General features: G+C 45.4%; 1 protein-coding gene and 2 non-coding genes across 3 annotated transcripts; all 3 read right to left on the bottom strand.

The window, feature by feature from the left end:
- Window positions 1-6,417: 6,417 nt before the first annotated feature.
- LOC127508823 (uncharacterized) lies at window positions 6,418-10,921 on the bottom strand. The gene is made up of 2 exons (XM_051887199.1): window positions 9,144-10,921; window positions 6,418-7,009 (listed from the first exon to the last, which is right to left on the bottom strand). Exon 1 carries the CDS (start codon window positions 10,844-10,846, stop codon window positions 9,524-9,526), a length of 1,323 nt encoding a protein of 440 aa, XP_051743159.1. The 5' UTR covers window positions 10,847-10,921; the 3' UTR covers window positions 6,418-7,009; window positions 9,144-9,523.
- Window positions 10,922-13,518: 2,597 nt separating this feature from the next.
- On the bottom strand, window positions 13,519-13,682 carry LOC127510297 (U1 spliceosomal RNA). The gene has a single exon (XR_007929541.1). It is a non-coding gene; the product is annotated as a U1 spliceosomal RNA (small nuclear RNA).
- Window positions 13,683-14,169: 487 nt separating this feature from the next.
- On the bottom strand, window positions 14,170-14,360 carry LOC127510311 (U2 spliceosomal RNA). Its single transcript, XR_007929553.1, has one exon. It is a non-coding gene; the product is annotated as a U2 spliceosomal RNA (small nuclear RNA).
- Window positions 14,361-14,540: the final 180 nt, after the last annotated feature.

Here is a 14,540-nt window from a genome sequence, read left to right as displayed (position 1 = left end):
AGTCCAGCGCGTGAAAGTTTATATAGGATCAGTCTCACCGGGGAAAATAGCAAGTCCGAGAGCAGTATCCTTCATGAGATGTCCAACTGTTTAAAGTCCTCTGGAACGAGTATTTCGTGAAAAAAAACAACAACAATATACTCCACAAGGGACGGCGAAAAATCAGCACTCCAAAAAACAGTCAGGATTCGAATCAGATGAAAAACGATTAATATAAATATGAAAGAAAAAGACGCGCTCCCAAACGCCGGCGTGCCGGTTCCTTATATAGGAAAAAACTGTAAACATCCCGCTGAAATGACGTAACGTCACGTGACGACGGAACGCAAGGAGAATCTCGCGGGAGCAGAATCTCACGGAAATATAAATCGGGGTCAAACACAGACAACACATAAGGGAGAAAACAGTACACAGAGGAAAGCTATTTACATATAATAGTCAATGCATTATTATTGGCAATTGATACTATAATTGGCTTCCCCTTATGTGGCAACGCTACATAAATCCCTCCCCCAGCCTGCGGTCCATACCAGCGCTTCAGGTTAACCACATTTACATTTTCAGTTTTAAGTGGGTCTCCCCAACGAACTGTGCAATTTATTGGCCCTATTTTTTTTATTATTTCAGCTGGTCCCTCCCACTTGGGCGCTAGCTTGGCAGAGTATTTGTTTATGGCCGATGAGAGGGGACGCGTTCTCATCCAGACGAGGTCACCCGGTTGAAACTGTGCATCTTTCCTCCGGTAGTTATAATACCTCGCTTGTCTGGCTTTTTGTACTTCCACTCTGCGCCTTACTTCCTCTGCCATCATAGTTTGTCTTTCGACGAGATTACACGATGTTTGGTTTGGTGCAGGGGCTTTGTGGATGAGTCTTTCCAGGGGTCCCTGAAGTCAACGGCCCAACATCAACTCAGCCGGGATTTTGCCAGTGGTCTCTTGATAGGCTGCGTTGATAGCAAAGTGGAACTCAGGTAACCAGTGATCCCACAACTGATGGTATTGCCCCACATATGATGCTATCATTGTTTTTAATGTCCTGTTTATTCTCTCTGTCAGGTTTGTTTGTGGGTGATAACTCGTGGTGAGTTTCTGGATGCTTCCCCAGGTGTTACATAATTCAGAGAGCACGTTGGAAGTAAATTGAGAACCTCGGTCAGACACAAGATACTTCGGGACCCCCCATCGGGTGAAAATCTCCTCTCTGAGTATTCTCACAATTTTTTGTGTTTTACTGTCACGCAGGGGGAACAATTCTACCCATTTAGAGTAGTAATCCACCATTACTAGCAGGTAGGTGTTACGTTTCTTGCTGCATGGGAATGGTCCCATAAGGTCCATCCCCATGATTTGACCCGGCTCTGTAACTTGCGTTGATTGCAGCAGACCACTGGGTTTAGTATGATCTTGTTTGTATTTTTGACAGGTTTCACATCCCTTGACGTAATTCCAGATGTCAGCACGCACCGATGGCCACCAAGCCACTTCCAGGAGCCTCAGCAAGGTTTTTAGTCTTCCCAGATGTCCACCCAATGGATTGTTGTGGAAGTAATGCAGAAATCCAGGTATCAAGGCTTGAGGGACAACCATCTGGAATTTGTTCCCATTTTTCATTGGAACTTGTCGATATAACACCCCCTGATGTTCTTCAAAAGTAATTTGCTGGTCGTTTACTCTCCTGGTTTTAGGTTCTGCCTTCAGCCAACTAACCGTTTCGTCGCTCTCCTGGGTCTGTGCTATTTCAGCCAGTGAGTGGGGAATGTCTGAAGAATGTTTAGCTGTTGTCACTGCCAGACATGGTGCCTCCTCTTCCTTTACATTCCCAGGGGCTCGAGACAGCGCGTCAGGTACCTGGTTCAAGCAGCCCTTCCGATGGTGGACTTGAAAGTCAAACTGCTGCAATCAGAGGGTCTATCGGGTCAGACGGGAGTTGGTCTTGGGGCAGACTCAGGCTCATGGTCAGTAAACACATCAAAACGTCTTCCCTCCAGATAATGTTTCCATTTTTCCACCACCCAAACCACTGCCAAACACTCTTTTTCAGATGTTGAGTAATTAAGTTCCGTTCCGTGAAGCGTTCGTGATGCATACGCAATTACTCTCTCTCCCTCAGGTGTTTGCTGGCAGAGGATGGCACCCAGGCCCACATCGCTGGCATCTGTATGGACCTGGAACGGCTGATTGAGGTCTGGTTGGATTAAGACAGGTGGACTTTGAAGTAAGGTCTTGATGTTCTCGGAGCTGGCCTGACACTCTGGGGTCCATTGCCACTGGACATCTTTCTTTTTCAGATTGTTGAGGGGAGCTGTGATGTCTGCGAAGTGAGGTATGAATTTGTGATACCAGCCAGCTAAACCAAGAAAACGCTGGAGTGCCTTTAGGTCTCTGGGTGGAGGATACTGAACAACTGCTTTGGTTCTAAGCTCTGCCAACACCTTCTCCATCAGTCTTTGAAAGGTGGCTGCGGAGTTCCTGAGCCCAAACGGCATAGACCGGAATTGGTATAGCCCCTTGGTGGTAATGAAGGCTGTCTTGTCTTTGCTGCTCTCCTCCATCTCCACCTGCCAATAGCCGGACTGGAGATCCAGGGTGCTGAACCACGCAGCTCCTTCCATGGACTCCAGGGTATCGTGTACAAGAGGCATGGGATAAGCATCTGGTATTGTCTTGCTGTTAAGTTTTCTGTAATCACCGCAAAATCTTTATGTTCCATCTGGTTTAGGAACCAGGACGACAGGTGATGCCCAAGGGGAAAAAGAGGGCTTGATGATATGGTCCTTGAGCATCTGGTCCACGTGCTCCTCAATGATCTTCTTCTTAAAAGGGAAAACACGGTAAGCACGTGATTTAATGGGTACTTCATCCGTCAAAATGATTTTGTGTTTTTCCACATCTGTCTTCCCCAGGATGTTGAAGGTAGCACGTGGCCAGACAGCCATCAGCTTCAGCAGCTCCTCTTGGTTGTCTGAGTCCCAGCTTGGAGCATCCAGAGGGAGAGGGGAAATGAGTTGCGTTTCCCAGGTTGGAGGTAAGGCGTAGTATAGACTTACAGTGGCAGTGTGGAGCCTAGTTTGACCATCAGACATGGTAGCTAACCCCGGATTCAGCTGGGTGTGGTAGAAAGGGTAATATCTGTAACCTCCTTCTGTCCCCAGGCCATATCTATTCTGAGCCAGCTCCAGAATGGCACCCGCAGCCCTCAAAAAGTCCAGTCCAGCCAACAGAGGGAATGCTAAGTGAGCATCTTTCATTATAAAGGTATTTTGTTTGCATACCTTATTGTGCCACCTGTAGGTGATGTTCCTCTGGTCTACAGCTTGATGAACCTTTCCATCTGCCATTATGAACCTTTCGGGAGGGTCTGTTGTTCTTGTCGTTGCCTCACCTCCTAACTGTCTCCACAGGGTTTCCTGCATTAGTGTAAACGTGCTTCCTGTGTCGAGCACCGCCTTCATTTCTTTGCCCTGCACCTCCACTGGAACCAATAGGCGATGGATAAGCCAGCCAGGTGTTTGGAGGTATTTCTTTCAGATGGCCTCTTATCTGCCTCCTTTGTATTTTGACTGCCAACCTTCTGCCAGTAGTCCTTCGCCCCTAAACAATCCTTCTCCACCTTTGACCCCACTTTTACCAACTGTTCTACTGTCTTCACAGTCCCTCGTAGGCAGCCAGCAACCCTGGGGTTGATGTTATTAAGGATGCGACTCACCACCTCGTCCTCAGAAATATCAGGTTTCCATTTTAAGCAGAGGGCCCGATAGTCGTAGTCTTAGGCGCTGTTTCGGCTGCTGCACCATCGACCTCAGTGAGGTAATCCTCGGGTAGAAACGCAGCCATGAATGCCTTCTTAAAAGACCGCCAATCAGTTATCTTCCTCTTTTCTGCTTTCCACCAGCTCAAAGCCGGCCCACGCAACACCGTGCTCAGGGTTCTGATGAGCTCTGGACTGGGCAGTGGCCTGATTTCCAAGTAATTCTCGCACTGTTCGATGAAGGCGAGCACATCCGCCGTCTCACACGCATCACCAAAGGTGGGAAACTCCAGTCTGATTGGAGGCTGCGCACAGAAGGACGTGGCACTTTGAACAGCTGGAGGATTAAGCACAGTGGTTAGTGGGGTGTTAACAGGGGGTACATCATATGTAACATTGGCAGTTTTAGACGTAGATGTCTTGGTTTTGGCAGCAGGTATTGGGTATTTAGGGGCAGTAAAAGAAGAAAAGGAAGTAGCTGGAGTGTATGTTCGTAGGTGGGACAGAGAAGGGGTACTTGTAAGTCTCAGTTTTTTCATCTGACTCTCCCATTTTGCTTCTCTCCTCAGAAAGCAGTCTGTAATGGCCCTCTCCAACTTCTCCAGACTCTTCTGGAAATATTCTTCCAGCTCCGCCAAGCCAGCGTCCACTGCCTGCCGAAAATTGGCCTCTCTATTTAAAGCACTTTCAATAGACTGTTTAAAATCACATTCCCCAGCCTGCACTTTTGTGTTAAGGGCCAATAAATCCACCTTTAGCTTCTCAATATCTGCCTGCATTGTTTGTATGACATTAACATTGTGCACACAGCTTGATGTTACATCATCATCATCATCATCACTTTGGTCATCAGGGTCAGAGATGTACAGGGAACTTAGCATAGACGTTAATTCTGCTGTAGGATTGCGTCGAGTTACAAATGGGCCTGCTGTAAAATCTACATCAGGTGTAGCACCAGAGTTATCAACATTATCCACAACATTTTCACCAGTATCATTAGAGGTCTGTACATTATCATTAAGCATATCAGTCTGAGTAGTGGTATCTGTATCCTCCATATTTACAAATATATATATATATATATATATACACAAAAAAAAATTACAAACAGAACGATCTTCGTACGGGCCACCAATATGTAACACTCCAGTTAGTTTGCCAGGAGGATACACTAAATAAGGGGAACGTTTGTGTCACTTAAACAGCACAAAAAAATAAAAATAAAAAAATAAAACAGGAGACAAATGTCATTAATAAACCCAAGTGTATTTACAATTCAATCCGTGTACACACAAAAACCACATTAAACATCCAAAGTGAAAAATGTATGTAAGTGTGTGTGTGTGTGTGTAAGTCCGAGAGCAGTATGGCAGAGATGTCCAACTATTTAAAGTCCTCTGGAACGAGTATTCCTTGAAAAAACAAAACAATTTACTCCACAAGGGACAGCGAAAAATCAGCACTCCAAAAAACAGTCAGGATTCGAATCAGATGAAAAACGATTAATATATATATATGAAAGAAAAAGACGCGCTCCCAAACGCCTGCGTGCCGGTTCCTTATAAAGGAAAAAACTGTAAACATCCCGCTGAAATGACGTAATGTCACGTGACGATGGAACACGAGGAGAATCTCGCGGGAGCAGAATCTCACGGGAATATAAATCAAACACAGACAACACATAAGGGAGAAAACAGTACACAGTGGAAAGCTATTTACATATAATAGTCAATGCATTATTATTGGCAATTGATACTATAATTGGCTTCCCCTTATGTGGCAACATACCCTTTACCCTACTCCCACTCTTGGTAACCCTCCCCATACCCTCCTAGTTTCTTCCTCCCCATAACACTCTATATAAACTTTTACCTCAGTTACTATTTTACCAAGTAAACGACAAAATAACCTTTCTGGTAACATACAAGGCAATTGCTTTTTCAAGCACGCTGTTCTCCACTCCCACAAAATGTATTTTACCCCCCACACCACTCTTTTGCGATCTTTCTCCAAATCCTTCAAATCCTCCCCCTTCAATACTAGCTCTCTCTTAATGGATGGCCCCCTCCAATCTTTCCACCACTTCATTACAGATAGCCAGAGTGCTGCTGCACCAGGACAGGCCCACAAACTATGCTCAATTGTTTCCTTCTATCCACAACCCACAGGACACAAAGGTGACCATCCCTGTCCATGTCTGTACAGACGCTCTCTTACAGGCAGCCAGCCCAAAACTGTCAACCAGTTAAGGTCCTTGCAGGCGCCCACCAAATATGAGGGTTGCAAGATAGACCAGTAGCCTTCTCCACCTCTTCCACCAACTCATCCCTTAATCTGCAGTACAGTTTTCTATAATCCAAAATCACTGACTGCACTAAGCACCAGGGTTTTCGTGCCACAAGACCCACCACTTTTTGGTAGTGTTCTGGCCTGTCCATTAACCAAGGCATCGTTCCTTTCCATGGGATCATGGACCTCAATGGAAAAGCCAAACAAAATTGGGAGAGAAACCCCGCCTTGTGCTCTAAAGTCTGGGCTACCAAACCTGCTGCAAAGGAGGAAAAAAGGGCCTCCATTTTTAAAGGGATGCAAGGCACTCCTCTTCCCCCCTCTTTTAGGTGGCAGTACATCTGGGTTCTGGCTACCATCTCTGTACCATTCCTCCAGACCGTGGGCAGGTAGCGTTTTTGGCCATGCCTCTGGAGTGCATAACCGCCCTGACCGGGAGGATCTCATGGGCCACCATCCACGCCAAGTCTTTGTGCCTGTTCTGGAGAGCTGGGTGGGCAACGTTCCGCCAAACTTGTTTGACCTCATTTAACGTAAGGCCTGGGATTGGACTCACCGTTTCTCGATCCTGCACAAGAGAGATCAAAGACTTGTGATTAGTTAAAATGGTGGCATCATTTCCTTCTAATAGGTGTTTCTTTAAAAATGTCTTAATAAAACTGTACTCTTTTGGCAAATTAAAAGACACTGGACTTTTAAGATCAATTGGTAAAACTCTCAGCGCTCTCAGGTATGACCCCATCCAGAAACGAGCCATAGCCGCTGTCTTGTTCTCTCTGGATGGGGTCAATGCATATTGGATGTGGAGGGCGGCAAAGCGGCTTCCTAAAAACAGGTGGGGGTCTGGGAGGCCTTTTCCGCCATTCTCTTTTCTTTTTTTAACGACCTCCCTCTTCAATCGTTCCCACTTGGACCCCCACAGGAAATAAAATACCGCCCTCTCCAGGTTGGCCAGGAATCTTCTTGGGGGACTAAAAACAGAACAAACAAGTAAAATTAGTGGTAAAATAACTGCTTTAAAAATTAAAACCTTTCCTTCAATCGTCATTTGTCTTAGTCCCCAAAACCCTAGTCTTTGCCTAACTTTCCCTAAAATGTCAGTCCAGTTTCCCCGTCCTCCACCCTCTCTGTCAAATTTTACACCTAAAACTTTTAAATCATTGTCTTTAAAATCCAAATCAAGTCCACCTGTGTCGACGTCCCCCCACGGCCCAAAGAGCTGGGCCTCGGACTTGCTCCTGTTGAGCTTGGCTCCCGAGGCCCGACCATACCAGTCAGTCAAGTCCATTGCTCTTTGTACCGATAAAAAGTCAGTCGCTAAAAGGGTTACGTCGTCCATATATAAAACACAGGTCGCTGTCAGTCCACCAGTCCCTGGGACGTCCAGTCCTTTAATCCATTTATCCTTTCTCAAGATTTGTGCCAGTGGCTCAATGCAAGCCACATACAGGAGGGGAGATAAAGGACACCCCTGACGGACACCGCTGTGGATATTCACAGCTTTGGATAAATGCCCATTAACCAAAATTCTGCTAACCAAACAGTTGTACAGCAGTCCCACCCAGGCTATAAACCTCCCTGGAAACCCCATTTTTTCCAGTACCTTAAAGAGGAACTGGTGCGAGATGCGGTCAAATGCTTTTTCGAAATCTAAATTTAGGACTACTAGTCGAATATTTCTGTCTCTCGCATAACAGATGGCATCTCTGATCAGTACCAGGCTGTCCGTGATCTTCCTTCCAGGCACAGCGCATGCTTGATCCGGGTGGATTACGTCCTCTAAAACAGTCGACATACGCATGGATAAAATTTTACTAAAAATCTTACAATCAAAATTTAAAAGTGTAATAGGTCGCCAGTTCCGTAAGTCAGTCCTGTCTCCTTTTTTGTGTAATAACGAAACTATCCCTACTCTAAAGCTGTCCGGAAGTCTATCTAGAGTCTCAAATTCTTTAAAAACCGTCAGTAGGTCATGTGCTAAAATGTCCCAGAAAGTCAAATAAAACTCCAAGGGAAGTCCATCCATTCCTGGGGACTTCCCTTTTTTAAAACCTTTGAGCGATTCTTTTATTTCTAAAAGCGTAAAATCCTGGGCTAAAAGCACGTTTGGACTCTTTATCTTTTTATCTAAAAAATCTAAAACTTCCTTTAAGATGCCGTCGTGTACTTCTTTTGGACTATATAAATCGCTATAAAAATGTTCTATTTCACCTAAAATTTCCTCCATGTTTTTTGCCTCCCTTCCTCCAAAAGTTTTTAAAATGGTTATTGACCCTCCCCGTGAAATAGTCTTTTTAAAAAAATATCTTGTACACTTTTCTCCTTCTTCTATCTCTTTTTCTTTGCATCTTAAAATGACTCCCTTACTTTGAGCTTCGGATAAAACTGACATTTCTTTCTTTACTTCCTTTATTTCCTCTTTAAAATCCAATCCATTATTTAAAAGGTTAAAATATCTCTGCAGTCTTTTTTGCAGCCCCATCATGCGTCTTTTTTCTTTGTTCTTTTTCTCCTTACCTATTTTTCTAAAAAAATGTCCTGTCTTTTGTTTTACCATCTCCCACCACTGTGCCCGTGAGTCGTAAAAGTCCTGGAGAGTCTGCCATTGGCTGAACTGCTCCCTATACTCTCTAACCACTTCCTCATCCTCTAATAGGGAGCAGTTCAGCTTCCACAGCCCTCCTCCTACTGTCACACCCGTGGGTAGTGAAAGGGTGCAGGAGAGCATCATGTGATCAGTGAAGAAAAGGGGGGTCAATGTTGCATCGGTTGGCGGGCAGTCTCTTGTAAAAATATAGTCGATTCGAGAGGCTCTGGCGCCATCACCACTGAACCAGGTGAAGCCCTCCTCTCTCTGATGCATTGTTTTAAAACAGTCGACTAACTTAAAATCTTTGACTAATTTTTTTAATAAAACCGATGTCTTGTCGACCTTAAAATCATCTCCTACCCTTTTTCTATCTTTTTTTGTTAAAACACAATTAAAATCCCCTGCTACCACTAGGGGAGCCCTACCTAACATGTGGGGCTGCAAATCTTCTAAAAGCTCGTATCTCTCATTTTTTCCTGTAAAACCATACATATTTAAAACATTGAAATCCTTACCTAAAAAAGTCAGATTAACTAAAATTGCCCGCCCATCCCTCACCACAGTGCTGCCCTTCACCAAGATGTTGGGATTATTAATTAAAAAGGCAACACCGTCATTTTTGTTAAAATTGGAGCCACTCCAGATGGAGGTTCCTGGAGTCCAAAGTTCTTGCCATCTCCTGTAGTTTGTTAAAAAAGGCAGAGCACACTCTTGCAATAAATAAATATCTGACTTAAAATTTTTTAAACTTGATAAAACACTCTGTGCTCGAAGAGTAGACCTCACACTTCTCACATTAATTGTAGAGATAGTGAGGGCCATGAGCAGTATGGTTAAAAATACAAACATTTAAGAAGAAAAACAAATAAAAAGACTGCAGAAAGTTACATTAAAATCATGTTATTTCATGTGGCATTTGCCTCTCCTTTTCCCCAGAAAGACTGGGATCAGGATGGCAAATGCTCACCACTTCAGAGTCCACAGAGAAAACCTCTTGTGGCTCTTCAGGTGATGATGATCTCAGCTTGATGTGCAGGAAAGAGACTTCATTGGGAGACTCTGCAGGCCACATACGGTCTAGATCTTCCGACGCGGAACTATCTAGCCGATGCGCTGCCCGCAGCCTTTTCTCCTCTGTTTGTAACAGAGGAGATCTCGCAGTCCTTTTCTGCACTTGAGCACTGGGGAGTGAGCAAACAGTTTCACTCTCACTATCCACCACACTAACCTCTGAAACGGTATATAGGGAGGAAGTTGTTCCATCCTCTTCCTCCTCCATGTCCTTTTTACTTTCTTCCTGTTGGGTAACAACTTCCTCCCTTTGTTCAGTATTAAAACTTGGCTCCGCCCCTGTGGCCGCCCCACATCCTCTTACTTGTCCAATGCCTGAGGATGGCTGGGAATTTAAAATTCCCGCCAAATCCTCAGGCTCCACCTCTTTCCTTTGTTCCTCTGTTTGCTCCTTTTGTGGGGCGGCCATTTTGTCACTTTTCAGTTTGTTGGCAAAGCTTTTAGGGCAATCTCTGTAGAAATGGTTGGTTTCACCACAGAGATTGCACCGTCTGCCATTGGTACATTCCTCAAAGATATGACCAATTTCTCTACACTTCCCACACACAATTTCTTGGCATGCTTCAGCAAGGTGTCCCATTTTCCCACACTTTCTGCACAATTTGGGCATTCCCTGATAATGAATGTAGCCGCGGTTCTCTCCCAACACAATCATCGAGGGTAAATGACTTAGACCCTGGAATCCGCTTGGATCTTCCCACTGTTTGATGGGAACTCTCCAAGCGCAATTCCAGATGCCGTCTTCGTCAAGCACCCTGACTGGTTGACTTCGAACCGTGCAAAATCTACCCAGCCATACAGCAATATCATCTCCACTCACTGTTTCATTGAACATTCTAACAATAACTGTTTTAAGAGAGTTGTCAGAAAGTTTCTCAACATTGAACATGGAGAACTGGGTCTTACAATCCACAAATCTTTGCCAGAAATCTTGTAACAGGGAAGCAGATCTAAAACTTACGTCAAAACCTTTGTTCAGAGGTAGAGTCATTAAACAATTCAATTCTGTTGCTTTAAAATTAAGGGCTTTCTGGATTAGCTTCCTGGAAAAGTCAAGACGTGACATCCCCAGGAGCTTACCATTGGCCTCTTTGTATAAAAAGCGAACGCTGTGGTGCCTCCGCATGCCGGCACGAGCAGCCGACATGGTGGAGGCACCGACAGCTCCTAAAAATGAAACCTTAAAAGAGTTACAAATAAATAATTTAAATACTAAAATAAAAGCTTACCTTAAAATTCCTCGAACCAGCGAGACGTTGGCTTAAAAAGGAGCTTTCCAATGTACCTCCTGGAAGTTGGAGGCCTGCGTCACGAAAGAAACGCAAGCCGGGAAACCTACAAGAGGCGATCGCAGTCCTAGCCTTCAGACCAGATCACTTGATCTTAGCCAAAAGGCCGAGAAGCGATGCCGATGTGAGGCAGTGGGGGGCAGAGCCGGCAAAGGCGACGCCCATCTGGGCCGCGGTGAGTTTGTACTTTGCCTCTAGGACCACTGCTGTCGATCAGATCGTTTGTTAAATATCGGAGATTATGCGAAACAACCTACTTTCGCGGACTGGTCCTAGGTTTTTCGATCAACCTCCACAAAAGCACCGCAGTACAATTCTCTGGACTCCCTAGGTCATTCATGACCAGGAGGAAAAAAAAGCTAAACTTTAACATTTGGATAGTGTGACGAGTCTCTCGTTCTTCCTGCTACGGCCGGCCAGTGGGTGTGGCTGGGAGACTCATCAAGTGAACCGTGTACACCTGTTCTTCCCTCTATAAAGCTCAGGCTTTGTTTGGCGCGGTGTGTTGCTTGCTCCTGGGTGCCTTTTTTTTTTTATTTTGGTCTTTGTTTGTTTATTTTGATTTCCTTATTCATTGAAATTTGCTTCTGTCTGATGTTTGATCGTCTGTGTCACGCAACGATTTGATTAAGGGACAAAAAACCCATTCAACTCTTGTTGAGCCGTTTGATCGAGTTGTTCCCTTATGACGCAACCGTCAATCTTTCTTCTGGGTGTTACCCGGGCGAAGGGTTGTTGGTTCGGAAGTGGGTGCCACAGGGAGAGTTTGCAATTGGTGATCCCATTGTACAAATTGTAATTCCTCAGTCTCTCCGCCAATTTGTGTTACAGACGGCACATGATACATCTGGCCATATGGGGGTAAAAGAGACATATAAGTTGCTCTGGAAATGTTTCTTTTGGCCGAAAGTGAAGTGTGATGTATCCAAGTACATTAAATCTTGTCACATGTGTCAACTTGCGGAATAGTCAAATCAGTCGTCGGAACCTGTACCTCTTTATCCGATTCTGGCCATCAGCCAGCCGTCCGAGCCACCAAAGAATGTTCTGTCATATGTTGGTGATTTTTGTCGAAGAGATTTTGAGTCTTGCCAGTTGGCAAAAGCATGTGTGTGTAAAGCTCAGGACCGAATGAAATTGCTTTTTGATCCTCGTGCAAAGGTGCGCTCTTTGCAACCAGATGACCAGGCCCTCGCGTCGTTGCCTGTTGTCGGATTACCATTTCAAGAAAACTTTGTGGCTGTTGCTCGCCAGATTTCTTATGCTTTTAGAGATTGCTTTGACACAATATCAAGTAGCTGGGACAAAACCAATGTGCTTGACACTCCTATCAAACCTGTTTTTCTAACAGATTCTTGTGCTATTTGTGACGCTACAGTTTTAGCGTCGACTTCTGTCAGTGTAGGGGGGGGGGAGGTAGACGAAATCTGTCTCGAGGATTCTGCTCTTCAGGGTTGTTTACGGAGCTCTGCTTTTTTGTTTTGCTTATTTGCTTTCATTTGGGCTTTACAGCACTTTGAAGTATATGTGGGTTCGTCTGAGGGACCTCTGGTGGTTTTTACTGATCACAACCCTTTCGTTTTTCTTCACTCGTTACAGAACCCTAACCAAAGGTTAATGAGGTGGTGCTTATTTTTACAGGCATGCCTGTTAGATATTCGCCACATTAAAGACTCAGACTATATGGATACGAGATAAGGCATCAGCAGTTATGTTCTCTAAGTGTCATAGGATTTGTCCCATTTTCCCTGTTCTTTTCTTAATTTGCTTCCTAGGCGCCAAGGTTGCTGGAAGTAGTTGGAGAGTTGATTAGACTGGTGGAGATTTGTGATTTGGATTGATTCTTGTCACTTGGACTACTGGAATTTGTGTTGCTGTTGTGGAGTTGTTTTGATTTGTTCTTAAAGACTCTGGTCTTTTCTTTTCAGGGGTGGGAGTGTGACGAGTCTCTCGTTCTTCCTGCTACGGCCGGCCAGTGGGTGTGGCTGGGAGACTCATCAAGTGAACCGTGTACACCTGTTCTTCCCTCTATGAAGCTCAGACTTTGGTTGGCGTGGTGTGTTGCTTGCTCCTGGGTGCTTTGGTTTTGATTTTGGTCTTTGTTAGTTTATTTTGATTTCCTTATTCATTTAAATTTGCTTCTGTCTGATGTTTGATTATTGATGTGTCTGACAGAAATTGTGTTTGGTTTTGTTGATTTCTTGTTTTATGTATTTTCTTATTTATGGTAATAAATCTCTTTTTGTTGCAACCTAGCAACCGGACTATGTCCTCCATTTCATTTGTCACGGCTTTGAGTCGGTCGTGACAACAGGCTACCACAGGGTCATTTAGAAAACGGGTGTGGTCAAGTGCCCCCAAAAGCCCATCGTCCCTAAACGACAACTCAGAACTTTGCAAAACCAGGTGAGCACGTGCAACACACGACTCCAAAAAGGGGCGTGCAAACGCGTACGGAGACGGAGCCACAGACAACGCTACGACTGTTAAAAACCACAGCACCACCTCATCTGCTTTCAACCAGTATGTCCAGGGGAGAGCGCGAACGCAGTCCCCCACTACCATAAATTATGCAGTCGAGATTCCCACATTTGGGGAATTCGCAGGGGTCAGCACAACCGGAGTGCAATGGCCGAGCCTCGCCCTGGGTGAACCACCTTCCTGATCATGGTGTCTCCCCTGCCAGGTAAGTATGAGTCCCCAGGCCTCCAGTCAGAGGCTACCCTATCCCTCTTTGCCATCCTCATCAACGGTGACCCCCCGTCCCCAAGCAAAGGAAGGGCGTGTCCCTTCCGTTACTTGACTGCGATTTCCGTGACCATGCCTTCAAGCCTGCAAACTGCCAAGCACCTACACGAGCTGTGGTCCTTTAGAGCAGTGGTTCCCATCAATCAGGCGTGTTTGATTAGATGTCTCCCTAATCAAACACACCTGACTCCACTCATCAGCTCGTTAATAAAGACTCCAAGACCTCAGATGGGTGCACCAGACAAGAGTGACATCCAAGACGTGCAGTGCCGGTTTGGGAACCACCGCTTCGGAACAATGGAGACCGTTTCACAAGGGTGCGAGACAGCAGCCCCCTGCCAGCCGTCCCCCCACAGGTAGGTAGAGACTTTTCGTGAAGCTCTAGCAACATTCCCTCTGCTATTAGCCACAACAATTTGCAGTCCCCAAAAAGGGGAAGCACACCGTTCCTGGAGGCACTGCAATACCAGGTCGATGCGTGGAGTGGACGGAGCAAGCCCCGGTTCCGGCTCCATGAGCCAAAAATCCATTTAATATATAGTCCCCAGATAGGGGACGTATCAGATATTAAACTGATAAGAACAGATACTACACTTGATCTTAGCCAAAAGGCCGAGAAGCGATGCCGATGTGAGGCAGTGGGGGGCAGAGCCGGCAAAGGCGACGCCCATCTGGGCCGCGGTGAGTTTGTACTTTGCCTCTAGGACCACTGCTGTCGATCAGATCGTTTGTTAAATATCGGAGATTATGCGAAACAACCTACTTTCGCGGACTGGTCCTAGGTTTTTCGATCAACCTCCACAA

The sequence above is a fragment of the Ctenopharyngodon idella genome, chromosome 3, assembly GCF_019924925.1.
Source record: "Ctenopharyngodon idella isolate HZGC_01 chromosome 3, HZGC01, whole genome shotgun sequence".
Lineage (NCBI taxonomy): Eukaryota > Metazoa > Chordata > Actinopteri > Cypriniformes > Xenocyprididae > Ctenopharyngodon > Ctenopharyngodon idella.
Note: the sequence above shows the minus strand (reverse complement) of the source record. Positions and strands in the feature narration are given on the sequence as shown.

Bases quoted from the DNA above. Each gene is read 5' to 3' on its own strand.
- LOC127508823 (XM_051887199.1), bottom strand. From the start codon at position 10,846: ATGTCGGCTGCTCGTGCCGGCATGCGGAGGCACCACAGCGTTCGCTTT.